The sequence below is a fragment of the Haliotis rubra genome, unplaced genomic scaffold (assembly GCF_003918875.1).
Source record: "Haliotis rubra isolate DU_JTF1 unplaced genomic scaffold, ASM391887v1 Scf388, whole genome shotgun sequence".
NCBI classification, from domain to species: Eukaryota; Metazoa; Mollusca; class Gastropoda; order Lepetellida; family Haliotidae; genus Haliotis; species Haliotis rubra.
Window position 1 is genome coordinate 865,005 of NW_025767066.1, and position 17,322 is coordinate 882,326.

Genomic DNA, 17,322 nt, shown 5'->3' on the forward strand with positions numbered 1-17,322 from the left:
TGAATCCTGCAGTAGGTGGTGGGATCAACCATTTGCGTGATTCAGATCAAATGACCATCTGTTTTACATGGGAACGTATTCTTCATGCATCTGATCATTTGCTTCTTCAGGTGGGGCACCTCCTTCAAACTCGTGAGTGGAGTGAATCTCATTCATTCTGTGGATTTGTTAAGAGTGCTTAGAATTAGATTCCAGCTTGCTTACAAACGATTAACTTGTTAAGAGAATTAACCATGATCTTATACAATTATTTATCACTCATATTCTGATTTATTATGAAAATGGGTAAATACACTCTCAGTCAGTAGTTCTGATTGTAAAAAGGCAACCTGACTTCTACGAGGTTGTGTGATTAGGGTATTAGGGTGAGATTTTATCCCTGATCTCTGATTGGGTAATGTCAGCTGCTGCTTGACCATTTGGGGTCCGAATTGACGTATAGCCTCCACATCCTTAGAAGCAAAGTCCCAGAGATAATGATTAGCAAACACTGTGTCCAATTTTCAAAAACATCCTTCCATGATGGTAGAGATGGGGCAATTGTCATGTGAGGCGAGGTGAAATTGGGTTTAACGTCGTGCTTGAGAATATTTCGCTCATATGACGACGTGCATGCGTGTGTATGTGTATGTGCGACTGCTTGTACTAGCCTAGACTTAAGCTGGTTTTATAGTGCTAGCCCACTGAGATACCATGCCGCAGTGAGGCACTCAGACACATTATACTGACTCCGAGCCGACCAGTCCTTGTTGTACCCAAGGCCAGACAGGGACCAACAAGTACCATATTTTAATGTGTTTTGGTATGACGCGGTCCAACTGTCATGTAGCGCAAGTGTGGAGGGAAGCACTCTTACTTCATGTGGGTTAGAAGCTGAGGGAGGATGTAAGCCTGCTCCTCTGTATGCCGGAACAATGACCGCTCTCATCCAGCAAGATATAGTTGTTCTGGAGATCTTCATTATCTTCGTTGCCAAGTATAGAAGATAATGGTGGGATGTGAAACTGACGGTCTGGCTGACCTGGCAGTTCATTCTGGGCAATAAAATTCCAACGGAGACCAAGGCGCACTGATGCATTGTGTCAATTCTCAGATCTGGTGAGACTGAAGTCTTAGCATGGATCTCTGACATTCTGGCAGCCGTAGCTGGGGCTGGTGGAAACAGCATTTTTTGTGTTAAATGTTTGAATCCGGTTTCTTCAAGGGGTCCATAAGCTTCGTTGGTCAGATGGTTAAGGACCAAGCTGGGGGTTTAAACTACCTCTGTTTATCGTCCAGTCTGAACGAACGTAATAATCCGATCAGGTGAGTTTAGCAATGGTGATAACAGAGCTTATGGCTGCTGAGTATGTGCCCAGCATTGAACCCTTGCTTCATGCTTCTTAGGTGACAGAGAAACTCTGCCACCTGGGGTGGTGTAGCTTTGTCTGCTGGAAACCCCTTACTTCAACTTGTTGCATTGCTCCAGTATAAGTAAAGAGTGAAGAGGCCTTTTGTTGAAATCTGTAGATTTTATGATGTAATGGACCATCAAAGTACAAGAAATATGGCACTGATGTAATAGAGGTTTTGTAATAGGAACAATAATGGCATATGTATCAAATATAGTCTGTCAACCTAACTTTTGGGACTGCATTTTTTGCAAAAATATCTTTTTAGTTATTTGTTTCAATGTAAAAGTGTTTACATGTACCTTCATGTTTCTCCGTGACTTAACAGGGACCTATTTTTAATGTCAGGGTGATCGCCTATTATAAAGGTTACCTATATATAACTATCATTATTTTGTGTGTGATGTTTTGATCAACTCATTCCGGGCCTGGGTTCAATTGATGTCTGACAGGTGACGAAAGCAAGATATTTGGCAGACTATAGTTGAAACTGAAAGTTCCCTTTGAAAGGGATATGAGTCAACTGACATCTTGATAACAGCAACCCACTGTAGCTTGTAGTTATGAACCAAACGATAAACATATCTTGTCATTCACATGAAATTATCACATTGTGTTTATGGTTTGAGAAAACATGAGTTACCCCATTAAATGGAGTTCCTTCCTTTTGCTACTTTGCTTGGTGCATCCTGAGACACTCAAGTTATAATGCCAGTGACTTTTTACAGTTGTTACTATTGATTAACAAAATTGAAAATTTTAATATAAATTGTATATTTATATACTTATCCTATCTCACGACTTGCACCTCTCTCTCTCGCTTCGACTTTTAGTGGAACGACTGTAATTTTTTTTCCATAGGCCTCCTTGTCCATTTGCCCGTGCACTCCATGCTGCCCTCCTAAATTAGCTTCCTAGGTCCTAATGAAGCTTGCTGCATGCTCCACTAATTGCCCACGTGACTACCTCTGAATGATCATTCTCGTCTTTGAGCCAACCTTGTAATCTGAGTATTGGGGAGGCCGGGCGGGCATCCATCGTGTGAGATAACATAAGTATATAAATATACAATTTATATTAAAATTTACAAGTTTTTAAAGTTATCCTATCTTCCTACTTGCACTTATCCCACTGTTGGACGGCGGGCCGCAGATTACCCTTCTGTCTGGACAGTGCGAACAGCTGGTACAGGAGCTGTGTGGACTGATGACAACCGTAGATAGCGATATACAAGGGACGCCTGTTATGCATGCATGCAACTCCTATGCTTGTAATGGGTTCTCCGGAACTCCTTGGCTTACTGAGCACAACTCCCAGGGAGATGGGTGCTCCCGAGGGAAGTGGTGGTTGGCTGCAACCTTGTACAAGACAAGGGACGCAACTCAGCAAGTAGGCCTAGCCTCATCACGATTTACAAGGTACCCCTGTTAATTAAAGTCTTGCGACTAGAATCGGGCCAGACCCTGCTTCGAGAAGGCCCCCCAGACAATGACCAAGGTGGGTCAAAGAGAAGCATAACTCGGCCACTCCAAGTTTTAACGTTCAGTTCGAGGAGAGCATCAAATTGACCCTCACTCCTTTGTCTAATCTTAGATAAAGGATGTGCCCGACAACTTCGGAGGCAGAACGCAACGAAATCCACTGAAATTCGGGAGTGTCACAATTCACTGACGTAATTGCTCCGTGGTGTAGAGGTCAGTAAGCGTGAATGTCGAACACCTCTGCATCGTCATACTGATTGTGCCTCAGGTGCATAGGGCCACGCTTGGTGGCTGTATTCCTATGCTTTGGTATGGACGCCAAGTGAAGTAGTTCTTAAACCCATAAAATTGAGAACAAAAGGTTGAGATCCAGTGCAACTTTTATTCAGTATATACCCGGTACAAGGAAGCAGTAACGCGATGTAAATAATCCAGAACAATCCAGTGATCAAGTCCCTTGTTCGAAGTCTGAGTTGATAGCAGTTAAGTAGGTAGCTAACGTAGTACCCTTGAGTTCTTAGTAGTGCAAAGATGCTGGAGAAACTCAGCAACGGCCTGAGCAGAGGTGGAAGTGGGAGATGCAATTCCCCTAACCTTGCAATAGTCTTCAAACTTCACCCACTTGTTGTCGTACAAGGAATGGGTCTAAGTATGATGCGCTGAAGTGACAGCTGTGGCCACTCGGCGAGAGTAGCCCTTAGCTATGAGAGATCTCTGGAGATGCGCCAAACGTGTAGATTGAGGGTCTGAGGTGACCCGTGGCGTAGTTCCGAGTGAGGGTGAAGAAGTAGGTCGTCCCGGTTGGGAAGCAGTACTGGCTTTGGCTCTGCCAGGCATCTTAGGTTGACGAACCAACTTCTCGCTGGCCAGAATGGTGCGACCAAAAGCAGTAGTATCTTGCTGGTAGCCAGTAGTTTCTGTATTACTTTGGTAGCAGAGCTGGAGGGCGGAACGCGTAGGCATTGAGACCCTCCCATGATATTGCCAGCGCATCAAGGTCCCAAGCCAGGGGGTCTGGGATTGGTGATACGAACTTCGGAAGTTGGTTGTTGAACTTTGTGTTGAACAGGTCTATTTGGGTCTGTGATAAGGGGTAGATCATCTGGAAGATCTGGGGCAGTAGCTTCCACTCTGTCGGGGATGGTCGGTTGGATCGGGACAAAGCATCGGCGATCACATTTTTTACTCCGGGAATGTCTGGCTCTGGCTACAATGTTAAGTGAGTCGATAAGATGGAAGAACCTGATCGCCGATTGTAGCAGATTCGCCGAGCCTGTCGAGCCTAGATGATTTATATACCAAACCACGGTCGAATTGTCTGATTTGATCAGCAGACTGGTTGATCGAAGCTCTGTTGCCCAATGTGAGATGGCTTGAATTACTGCCTTGAATTCCAGCTCGTTTATATGAAGTACCCATTCGTCGGATGACCACAGCCCGGCCACTTGGTGGTCAAGGAAGTGAGCTCCCCAGCCCGTGAGGGATGCATCGACGAATAAGTGATGAGTTGGTGCAAAGGGCATCATAGAGACTCCGGCGCAGACGTTCGTTGAGCCACCACTGAAGGACTGGATGAAGAGGTTCTGGAAGGCAAATCAGTTCCTTGGGGTTGTCAGCTGAAGATAGGGGCATAGAAATCGCTGTATTGGCCGAAGTTGGAGGTGGCCTCTGTACGCTAAAGAACAAATAAACTTTTGGTTTTTTTTACTCTTTTAACCATTACATATGAAAGACGTTGTGGTTAGTCTTAAGCGGAACACCAAATTCATTCTTAAAAAACTTGTGGTTAATTAATACCGAGCGATTAAAAGTTGCCAAAAAGTCGCCTGCTTTACTCTCGCCTGCCAACGAAACCACAGAGAGGTTACATGTGAGGAAGGATTTTCAGTTAGTTGTATATAAAGTGTGTAACAAGCTTGTCATTTTGCTGATTTCTTGACGTCAACGAAGACATGCCGGATCGTTGCGGTGCTGTCAATTGCTCCTAGGGGTCGGGTGATGATGTCACCATGCACTGGTTTCCACCGGACCCCGTAGTTCGTGCTAAATGGATTATGTTTGTGAGTGTGAAGCGAGCATTGTGGAAGCCTGGAATGATATCTTACTTGTGTTCAGATCGCTTCACGGAAGTTACAGAATCAAAACTACTTACTAATTGTAGTAAAATATGTATAAGATTGATGACCAAAAAAGATTTTCCATGACACAACTTGTAACTTAACGATTTCTTCCTCAGAAGAAGAGAAATTGTTATGTTATAAGCTATGTCATGCAAAATCCTATTGGCCATCAATCAAATACATATTTTACTATCAGTAGAAAGTAGTTTTGATTTTGTAACTCGGTGAAAACAAACCTAAATAGCATTTATCCTCAGACTGGCGGATGTTTGCGACAGGGCGCCGCCATTGTTAAAAATCGTGACGTCATGGGCTAAAGTCTGTTAAAGAATTAATGATGGATACATTCGGAAGCGAGGTGGGGGTCGAAGTGACAATACTGCGTGATAAATTTCTTGCTACATTCATGTGGTTAATGTCCACTCACCAGTATGTAGATGCTAGTCAATGTGCATTTTTATATTTGGTCATAATCCTAATTAGTTTATTATCACATTTGTATGCATTTTGAAACTTAATAACAAGCACGCGATCTTCTTATACTTATAGTGAATTTATAACAGGACTGTAATATCTAGACATTTTATAGTTAGCCAATGTGAATCATAATTCGCACACACGCCCGAGTGTATGTAAGTCTGTCTTATTACACTTCACGACAAAAACAATGATTCTGTTGAATGCTACGACAACTGAATAAAAACAAAATGCAAATATTAAAATTAACAGATTAAACTTATAGCAACAATGTCAGGCTATTACCTTGTTCGAGGAATGAATCCATCAATATCCACATAAACGAGTGATATGCCATTCACCTGCAGCTGTTCCAAGTGATGTGTCTTTAACAGTCTAATATGCGAAAAAGGGATATATCGTTTCAGGTTTTTCACATTGGTGTATAGTCTCATTGGTCACCGAGGATAGCACACCTGGCAACTAACTGCATAATGTCCGCCATTTTTTACAACAAAGTAATTTAGTTAGCCAATAATGAGCAATCAATCAATGTATTGGTGGTTAATCCTTTGAAAGAAGGACGTTGTTTTTACACAGCCACTTTACGACACAGTGTATTCAGTATAGATTAGTAAATCTACATACATAAACACTACCTTTTGACAAATCCGCTGTGTAAGATAAAAGTAATTAATCAATCAGCGTGTTATCGGTTAATCCTTTGATCGATGTTTGTTTTGTAACTCGGCTGATAATTCTTCTCGCTGCACTTCCATGTGCATATTACATAACATGTAATACATTTTCCACATCAGACCTTTATTTATAATGTTGAGTATTTAATCCAGACATAAGAAATGTCAAATGGGAACCTTTGTCGGGTAATCTAAGTGGTGTTACCACCAATTATACCTGTTATAAATTCATTAACTGACCATCAAGTGAATGATGACGTATAACATGTGTAGGTTTATACCACCTAACATGGGTTACAACAAGGGAGTATTAATTGCTGTATTGCATGTGAAAAGTTATGGGCCGACACTGTTTTGAGAATACGAACAGAACTTCATTGTTGCATAAGAAATACATATAAACATTTGCTGTGTGCTAAAACTGTATGTACCTATTTACCTAAGTAAATTTTCAGATTCTTCTAGCAATGTCAAAGTGGGGTTGTTTGGTTTACGGATTGAAATATATCAAATGTCAATTTTTAATATCATACGTAATAGACGTCATATTTAAATATCGAGGTAAAAAAAACACAGAAATGGGATCAATTTGGATCAGTCATTATACCATCCGGGCATTGGAAAACCTGAAAAAGCCAACACTGCTTTGATACTGTATTACAATCAGACAAGAACTACCCAGGATATTTTCAAATAACGGCATCTGATGGGCATCCATCCTTCCTAATGTCACACTGTTTAGGTTGAAGTAATTAACCCTAACCGTGATGAGCGAGGTTGATCATCGTTTTCACTATCACTAGTGTCTGGCTCAAACAAATAAGGCCTAGCGACACCATGCGATTTTGACAGAATCGTCTGTACAAAAACACGTTGTAACTCGGAAGCTAGGCAAAGCAGGTGACAAAATTAAATGACAGTAGATTGTGAGAACATATAGCTTCATAACAATTGTCATGATTTCGGGTTTATACAAACTTGTAAGCAAGATAATTTACCCTCTGAAATGTACATGAATTCTACATCGGCCCTCATATCTATTCCTCACATTACGTCATGGAGACACGCCCCTCTGATTGGTTGAAATTTCCTTCGCGGGTGAGAATTGTGAACTGTTGCCTTGGTACGAAAGTACATGAACAAAAGAACCGCCATCTCCTTGGTCCATGCCTGTGTGTTGTCACGCATTGACTACTGTAACTCACTCCTGCAAGGTTTGCCATCATGTCTGATCAGGAAGTTACAAGTTGTACAAAACTCAGCAGCCCGAGTCGCAACAAGAACAGCGAGACATGATCACATCACACCAATTCTCCAACATCTACACTGGTTGCCAGTGCCACAGCGCATCAAATACAAAGTTGTCCTGCTTGTGTTCAAGTGTCTCCACAATCAAGCCCCTCAGTATCTCTCCAGCATGATAACCAGATATCAACCTGTCAAATCTCTTCGATCCTCTCACCAGTTTCTCCTTCAGCCACCTGCACTAAAAAACCAGTCACATCATCAGCCGTTGTTTTCAAATTGCTGGACCAAACTTGTGGAATCAACTCCCACAACACCTGAGATCTAACCACGACCTGGACGCAATCAAATCACAGCTAAAGACTCATTACTTCTGTGAAGCATACAACATCTAACTTTCCATCAGAGTCTCAAGCGCTGCAGAGCAGTGTATTTCTGGATATGGCGCTATATAAGTTTTTCAAAAGACAGATAGATAGATAGATAGAACTGTTGTCAAAAAGGTCGATTAAAGTTAATCAAAGATTGAAATGAGTAGTTTTAATGGCGGGATTTCATTTATAACGATGCCAATTAGTGATTTATGTATTTGTACCCCCCTTAAGAGTATATGTGATCTTTAAGGCTTGAGCTGACGTCAGAAGGCCCAGTAGCTCCTGCCACTGCTGTAAGGTTCTCGCCTGAGACAGGGCTGGAGGAATGCATCGCTGAATCATTATCCACCTGTCGTGAGGGACGAACATCATCCCCTGACGAGTGTTTAACAGCGCACCAATGAATTGGAGTCTCTGAGTTGGTATTAGTTCTGATTTCACAATGTTCAACAGCCACCCTAACTGTCCGAGCAGCGTGGTGGTGAACTGTAGTTGGCGAAGCAGTATGATCAGATCCTGTTGAGCTTGGATGCAATCGTCTATGTAGCTTTCAAAGGTGATCCCTTGAAAGTGGAGGAAGCTCATGATCGGCTTGGTAATTCGGGTAATAAGCCACGGGGCCGTGGAAATTCCAAATGGTAGGACTTTCCATTGGTAGTGATTCCTGTTGAACACAAAACGAAGGTACTTCCAGTGTTCTGGATGTATCGGAACGTGAAGGTAAGCGTCCTGAAGATCTAGGCTGATTAGGAAGTCTCCCTTCTTCAGGATGGTGCGTAATAGGTTGATCGACACCATCCTGAAGTGAGGCGGTGGAAGCAGGAATTTGGCATTGAACAACTTCATGTTGAAGATGAGCCAGAGTTTGTTGGAATTTTTCTTTGGAACCAAAAAGACAGGAGAGTAGAATCCTGGAGTGACGGGCGATGGACCTAGGAGCTCTATCGCGAGTTTGTCTAATAGTGTACCTATTGTGGATTGCAGAGTCTGAAGCTGGTCCACAGGATACGATCTATGATCCGGATGCGACATCAGAGGTGGACTGCCAATAACGGGTAGCCGGTAGCCGTGAAGTAGCAGATTGGTGACGTACGGATCTCTGAGGATGGCCCAATTCAGGGCTAAGATCTGTAATCTCCCGCCTACTGGAGTGTTGTAAGTAGGTCCTGGGCGGGGTGACGGAAGGAACCACCATGGCCAGATTTATTTCCCCTGTCACGGCCTTGAGTTGATGTGCCACTAAGAGATTGCATAAATCCGGATTGGTAGGTGTGAACTGTGCAGTACGATGCTGTTTAATGAGTCCTGGAGCTGTGATTTCTGTATCTTTAACAGTTCAATTGAAACTTGAAAGTGTGTTTCTTTATCAACCTTAGTAGACACCTTGGATGCTGCCATTGAACAGGGAGTCAGTAAGCCATGGCTGGCTAAACAGTTCTGTTTTAAATCGCTCCTCCCACCATGAGATGTTAAGGGGTCCACGTGTAGCCAAAAATATGAGATACCTGATCCAGGATAATTTGGAACTGGTCCAGAGCTAAAGCCATGCATCCTCGGATGTAAGCATCTTGATCAGTGTAGGTATGCTCCAGAGCAGAGTTGACTGCTGCAATCAGGCAACTAATAGATGGCAACATCCTTCTCACAGCTGAATCCTGCTCTCGGTCCTCAATAAAGTAGGGTGAAGCAGCTCGTTTGCCACACAGGGTTCCAATGTCCTCATCAACTGTTGGGGCCATGGAGATTTTTGTTAGGCCGTAGACATGAGAGGTAGAAGGATAATGTCTGGGAGCAGAGAATCCGTCCTTAATACGTTTCAGGCTCTTGAAACCATCATTTAGTGTACTGGATAAATTCAGAATACAAGGCCGAGGTAGTAGGGTGATGGTAGACAAGTCCCGGTTCCTAAGAGTATATGAGTGATCCAGGTCATCTGCTGAAGTACTCAAGGGAAGTTGGAGCTTCTCAACAATCCAAACGAGTACCTGAGCTGTCTCTACTGCTGCAAAGCTACCCCCAGGGGTAGATAACTCAGAGTGAATGGGAGATGCAGGCATGACTAGTTGGACTGGATCAATCTCAGGAGGTGGACCAGATGAAGAGCCAGGAGCTACCGAAGCCGGATGGGCTGGAGTAGAAGGCTGTATTTGGTTCCAGGCTGAGGTTATGGCCCTGATCATCATATTTAGAGTCGGAGTCGCTGTAGGAGTGGGATTGTTATCAGGTTCCCATGACTCAGCCATGATCCTAGAGTGAGTAGAAGGATTTTCGTGTGGATCTGTACTGTGATCCAGATTGGTCAATGGCTCTGTAAGGTGATGTAGATCGTATAGGTGACCTGGGTCGGTAAGATGATCTGGATCTGTAAAGTGATCTGGATCGATTTGATGCACTAACTGGAAACTGTGATCATGATCTGGATCTGTCAGGTGATCTGGTTTGCAGTTGTAATCTAGATTGGTCAGGTGATCTGATTCGAAGTTGTGATCTGGACCCGTTTGGTGATCTGGATCGGTTAGGTGATCTGGATTGATCAGGTGATGTGGATCATAGTCGTGCTCTGGATCGTGACTGTGATCTGATTCGAAGTTGTGATCTGGACCCGTTTGGTGATCTGGATTGGTTCGGTGATCTGGATTGATCAGGTGATGTGGATGGTAGTTGCGCTCTGGATCGTGACTGTGATCTGGATCGGCATGGTGATCTAGATCGGGTTTGTGATGGTGATCTGGATCGTTGTGGTGATCTGGATTGGCGATTATGAGACAAAACTTGAAGTGTAGATTCATGATGAACGTCCCCCGGCGACGCTGTTGGAGCCAGCTCCGTCCGGTTCAACTGTGGGGGGACAGTTGACTGGTTGAACGCTGTTGGCCAGGCTCCAAACAAACAGAGTCAGTCGAAGGGAAGGGAAGATGATAGTGTCGATCTAAGGTCCCCTGATAGTGTAGATGGGACAGGCAGCAATAAATTATCAATCACAACCACCCGCAAGTGATCTGACGCTATGGAAGGAGGTGATTGATGCGTACGTAATAGGTGCCGAATGTCCTCATATAAGTAGGAATCTGATGAAGCGTCCATAAAATCATCTTGAACCCAAGACGTCGCTCTCTTACGTGAAGGTACGATTTTCTGTCGTTGTAACTTCAAACGCTTGGTGAGAGTGGGATCAGACTCGGTTTATTTCCTGTCTCTATTGGCAATTCTCTGGGAGCAGACACAAAGGGAGGCCTTAAAATCCACATCTCTTAGTGAATTACACTTGCCACATCGTTTGTTCCAGTTACATTGTCCAATACAGTCAATGCAACACGAGTGAGGGTCAAGGGACGAAAAATTTGTCTTGCATTGAGCACAAACTTTCCTTTTTCTTGACTGAATATCTGTTTTCCCCCTGATGTTAGGGTGAATAATGTCCCTAATATACAGAATGTCCACACTGTCGTGCCACAAGAAAGAGAATGATCATTCAGAGGTAGTCACGTGGGCAATTAGTAGAGCATGCAGCAAGCTTCATTAGGAACTAGGAAGCTAATTAAGGAGAACAGCATGGAGTGCACAAATGGACAAGGAGGCCTCTGGAAAAATCTTTACAGTTGTTCCACTAAAAGTCGAAGCGAGACCGTCGTTCCACTAAAAGTCAAAGCGCGAGAGAGAGGTTAGATAGGATAAGTTAAAAAATTATATTTAAGGGATGGACGTACCATCAATAGGGAGTCATGAATAAAGTCACTTCTGTTCTGTGTGTTACAGCTTCAGGGTCTGTACCAATCTGCTGAATTCACAAGTGAGCACAGTGCTTGTAATTATCAGTTGATCTCTAGCTGTCACTAATATTAACTCATGGGAGCTTCCCCCCACCATTCCCCAAGATCCCACACTGAGCCAAGACCTCCTGCTTCTGCCTGTGCTCTCACTCCAGACAAACAACATGTGTGATTACACTAGAGACCTGATCACTTACAAAATCTGTGTATTTTCTTTAACTGTTCCATTTTACAATGGCGAGGAGAGGGGATGATTTCGAAAAGTTTTCCATCTCAGGGTAAAACTGAATTGGAACTTTGATGAGGATGAAAGCAAATATACACAGCATTCGTCCAAATCAGAATACAATGATTGAAAAGTACTTAAGTGGTGAAGATGTGTTGTTTTGTTCTCCATCCAGGAGTGGAAAATCACTGACATTCGAAATTCTCCCTATTCAGACAAGTCAGTAGAAAATACAAGCCATGCTACTGTTATTGTTGTGTCATCCTTGATTTGCATGAGAAATATAAATCATTAGGCTCAAAGCAATGTACCTCAACGATGTAGGCATTTTTGACTTTATCCATAAACTTTGAAAAACCATTGTCATGGGGATCTGATGGCATATTCCTTGATTTGTGAATGGAATTGCTGATATCCATCACGTCATCAATATACTGCTCATTCTTCTCCATGATGCCAATAGTTTTTGTCTGCCTTTTTGCGCATTTCTTTCATGCATTAATGAGGTATCCATGATACAGGTGGCATAATGCAGGTAAAGGCAGATGCAGTGTCTGTTTCATAGGAGATTTCCAATCTTGTTTCCTGCCATAACGACTTTCTCTGCGAATCCCTCGATTCAAAATCATCTTTTTCACTTCAGTTCCACAGGACTGGTACAAGTTAATTACAGATTTCTTTTCAAGGCACAAAGTATTGTCCACAGGAGTGGCCTCACCTAAACATTTTCTATACACAGTATGTGTAGAACATACCCTGTGAACATTTTTCGATCTCCCCCACCAAAAAAGTTTTCTCCTGTTCGATGCGACATCATTTAAACTTCCACATATAGTGCAGACAGAACCTTTGGAGTTTGGAGAACATAAGTAAGGGACAGTTCATAATTTATGGCTAGGGTGGGTGATGATGATTTTAAGGGGGGGTCACCCATTTTGTTCTGGGAACTAGGGGGGGTCAGCAATTTTGTACACATGTACTAGGGGGTCAGCAATTTTGTACATAACAAACATTGTCACTAAGGTGAGATAATCCCCCGCCGCAAATTATCAAATCAAACTTATAAAGTAATGAACGTTTAAGTTAAATGTCAACAAAAACATGACCAGTCAACCTCTCTTGATATCTTGCTCTTTAGGTGTTCAAACACACACATATTTGCAAGACTGACTTTGACCTTGACATGAATGTCATAGTGTATGTGAAATATGCAAAAAATGAACTAAAGAAATTGCTTATTGAAAAAGATTTAAGGGAAGTCTTGAAAGTCTGAAGAAAATCCAGTGAACCATCTTGAAATATCTTGCTGACAATTCAGGTTAAAATGCTGAAATCTACAAAGAAAATTAAGTGAAGGTCACCAAAATCGACTAGGCCCTGCGCCTTCCCTAGATGAAGCTTGGTGTGAAATATAAAGAAACTCCAGGGAATGGTTCTTTAGGTATCTCGCTGACAAGCATAACCTGCAGGTTAATATGCTGAAATCTTCAAAGTGTCTCTATGACCTAAGAAAAGTAAGTGAAGGTCACCAAATTCAACTGGGCCCTGCGCCTTCCCTCGATAAAGCTTTGCATTGAATATGAAGAAAATCCAGTGAACGGTTCTTGAGATAGCTTAACATGCAGGTAAAACGTGAAAGTCGCCATGTGACCTTGAAATGAAGGTCAAGGTCACCAAACCTGACTTGGACCTTTCTTATGCTGTGATGAACCTAGGTACCAAATATGAAAAGAATCTAGAGAACAGTTCTTAAGATATTCCAATTCGTACGTACGGATGTACGGAGCCTAATACTATATACCCCGCTTCGCGCTAAACATGCGGCGGGGGATAAAAATATGTTTGATATTATGCTTAGAAACAATGGGAAGAAATTATCCTTCTGCAGATTTGTTTAGCCTCTGAAAATGAAGAAAGTCTCAGGGCTCCTTATTTTTTTTACTATGAACTTTTTTTCTGTAAAATATGTTCATTCCAGAGACTAGTTGTTAGTCTATTCTGTGTCGAGAGTTATAGCGTTATGTTGCTTTTAGCAATATTGCAACTTGCTGTAATATCCAAGCAAGGACACCAGGCATGGGACTCTGATGTGAACACACTGTACCCTAGTGGCAACATCTGCCTTCAGGAGTTTCAACAGATGTTTAAACCACATGGCTACACCAAGTGACGGATATTTTGAGGAGGTGTATATCAATTCAAATAAAAGTATATAGCACTGTTTGAACTTACCTTGCTTAAACACAGATCTTGTTCTGGTTCCTTGAATCGAATGGTTGCCTTTCCTTCACTCACAAATTTTTCAAACACCTGACTGACATTATTCTTTACCTGTGGAAATAGAAGCAAGTGTTGTATTAACTAAACATGTTTACATCATGACATGATCAATTTCTCACCATCCATTTCAGTTATGATGCTCTGTTCCACACACAACATTATAGGCATTTTACATTCTGATGGGAGAAACCCTGTACCTTGTGCTGGAGTAGTTTTCCACACCACCGTTAGATTTCATCAGAATAACTATGTGTACTAATATCAGGAATATGGTTTGATTGAAGCAGACAAGCGATTATTCCTGTTTCATGTACATTGGTCCCAAATTCTTAGTTAATGTTGATTTAAAATAATGCTCTGTTGCTGTCAAGAGTTTTGAAAATTTCTAACATCAAATATATGTATCGGGTATTTGTAATTAAGATCATAAACATAATACATGCTGATAATATACTAACAGGAAACAAATAAGGGAACACCACTTTATGGCAGTGTTCCTTTATTTATTTTCAGATTTCCTCCCACAGCACTATTCAAAGCTGGTGATGAAAACTGGAAAATATTAAAGGAACAGTTGAATTTTCCTGTGTTCCTTTATTTGTTTCTCCCAGTATATATATATTATATTATCAAAACTTACATGAATTAAAGTATTGGTTTGTGTTTGTTGTTTTACACTCCACTCCAGCTACATAACTGAAAAATCAAGACTGGAGCCATCTGGTGATGTCAACGCAGGATCACTGAATGTAACCAGAAGGATACCACAGTATGGGACAATTCAGTGTTTGTAGCAGCTGACAAGGGCATAAATCGTATCTTGCATGACTGTCAGAAGTTTTCAGAAGCCTTTTAATAAATCCTTATCCCCTTGCATGCTGAGTTCTTTCCATTCACACACATTTTAATAAGGTTTTACATAAACTGATAAAAGTATACTATTTTTTTTATTAGGAATCTTTTCAGAAATTGCAAGCAAACAAAATACTGCCTGAGATCTTATTGACATAAGCATATATAAAATGAATTACAATCCTTATGTATAACTAATATTCTTATATTCCCATATTCTCCTGTTTGTGTTGATGTATTTTGAAAGTGTCGCACCATTATGAACAGAGAACTAACCAAATCTTCAAATGTAACGAAATTCCTGAAAAAGAATTGACACCATTTTAAATGCCACCATGACTTGTCTTTGGCAACGTCTTAGAAAGACGATATTGGTATGTTGATTAGCATATATCTCACCTAATTTTTGTTCAAAGTATAAAATACTCAATTTGTCAGTCAGGTTTTGACTTTCTTTTGACAGAACATGAAATGGCTGGTTTTACCAAGTAAATGATGCCTTGAATAGAAAAATAATAAAACAGCTACTGTGTATCTTCATTGGACAACACACACACCGGTTTGGCAAAACACATGAACATATACTTGGAGTCATTAATGAAGTGTCAAGTTATTTCTTAAAAGTTGTAAAATCTTTGTTTTGTTTGAAATAAATAACTGAATGGTTGAAAAAATGTCTTAACAGTATGGAAAAACACATCAGGCCCTTGAAATGTCACTTTTACGTTCTTTAACGTCCGATACATTCTGTTATAAATGGCACACTTTTTATTCAAATATCAAATCCACTTGCCACTTAATGTCAATGATTTGCTTGTGCAAGTCACTCTGTCCATGGAAAGTAGAGGACAATACACATGCATTGATGCATTTTCACTGTTGTTCACTGTTCAGGTACCTGTTTGAAATCACAGCTAAAACTGAGACGTTTTCTGACATTTGCTGAAAGGGGCCAGGCTATAGGCCTTTTGGAATCTGGTCAAACTCTGCAGCAGGTTGCTGCCCGCTTTAATGTATTGCTATTGGTAGATTGTGGCAGAGGGTTGGTTGGTCATGGTTTGGGCAGGGATAACGGGATAACTCCCACTGGACATACTCCACTGCACGTGGTCAATGGTAATCTTACTGGACAGCGTTATCAGGATGAGATTCTGGCTCCTATAGCAGTACCATTCCTGCAAGCTATGCATGGCTTTTATGAATCTCTTTACTGCAGGACGACAATGCTAGGCTTCAAAGGGCCAGGACTGTCATGGAATTCCTTAGGCAGCAGGGTGTAGAACAAGAAGGAACTTCACCAAGTTTGACTAGTCATTATATAACACTTGAAACATGACCTTTTTGTCAACAGTGAAGATCCTATACAGCTGTTTTTGAATAAACTTAATAACACAGGGTGGAAGCGCTGTCCACATGAAATATGGAGTTGCCCCCAAAGCAACTCCATTTCCTCGCTGGACAGTGAAAAGAGAACACGTGGCGCAAGAGTAAAGGTAGGTTTTTCCTCGCATTTTCATTATTTTGCAAGTATATCAGGTTTGGCCATTTGGCAGAAGGATCAAGAAAGTTACAGATCTTTCTGTAATTGCTTGAGACCCTCTCTATTTATTGCAATTGCGCGTTAAGCCAGGGCACCTTCCTGAGTATCGAAACAAGATTGTGGAAAATGATCGTTTCAACACGAAATATGACATCCTCATCAGCAGACACACCTTTTTTTGCTGTCAATTCTTAGATATATTGATTTTAGGTCTTCATTCGCAGTTTAGGCTTTAATGTGTCAGTATTTTTTCAATGATCGTCGAAAAATCAATCTGTACATTTTATATGGAGTTGTTCAAGTTTAGCAAACAAACTGTCCATTGCGTTGTGATTTTACTGTCCATGAGCTGACAGTTTATAGTTTTAACCGTCAGGTATGTAATTTTTTGAAAAAATTGATATTTTATACTTATCCTGACTCATGCTTATTTGCTTGTCTCCTTCTTCTTGCGAACTGTAGTGGAAAACTTGTATCTCTTATTGAAGTTCCCTTCAATAAAGAACAGACGTAAAATCACTCCCGCCAAGAGTTATCCTCCCAGCTGTTTAGGCGGGAAACTGTGGCGCCACCGTCCCCACGTGCCTCACTCTCTCCTGATTATGAGCCCGACACTTGAATTTGCACGGAAATCCAAAGTGTCTTGTGGGGAGGTTGGGAGGGCTTACCTCATGAGTCAGGATAAGTATAAAATATCAATTTTATTAAAGAAATTACATATTTTTCCTTATCCTGACTCATGCTTATTTGCTTGTAGAATCCGACGGAAAAAGGCGGCGGGCAAGATACTTTGGATTCCATGTAGTGATTTACGTCTTCTATACCCCCCTATGGGAACTCCGAGTTGGCACTGTAATTAACTGCTGTGACTCTTACTTCAGTCTTGAAG

At 41.6% G+C, this 17,322-nt stretch overlaps 1 protein-coding gene across 2 annotated transcripts in view; it reads right to left on the minus strand.

Moving 5' to 3' along the window:
* The window catches only part of LOC124286621 (leucine-rich repeat protein 1-like), an 81,776-nt gene that overhangs the window by 31,540 nt on the left and 32,914 nt on the right, over positions 1-17,322 (minus strand). For both annotated transcript variants that reach the window (XM_046723004.1, XM_046723005.1), the window contains exon 3: positions 13,994-14,092. In XM_046723004.1, the coding sequence (XP_046578960.1) occupies positions 13,994-14,092 (99 nt within the window). The remainder of the gene's footprint in view (positions 1-13,993; positions 14,093-17,322) is intronic.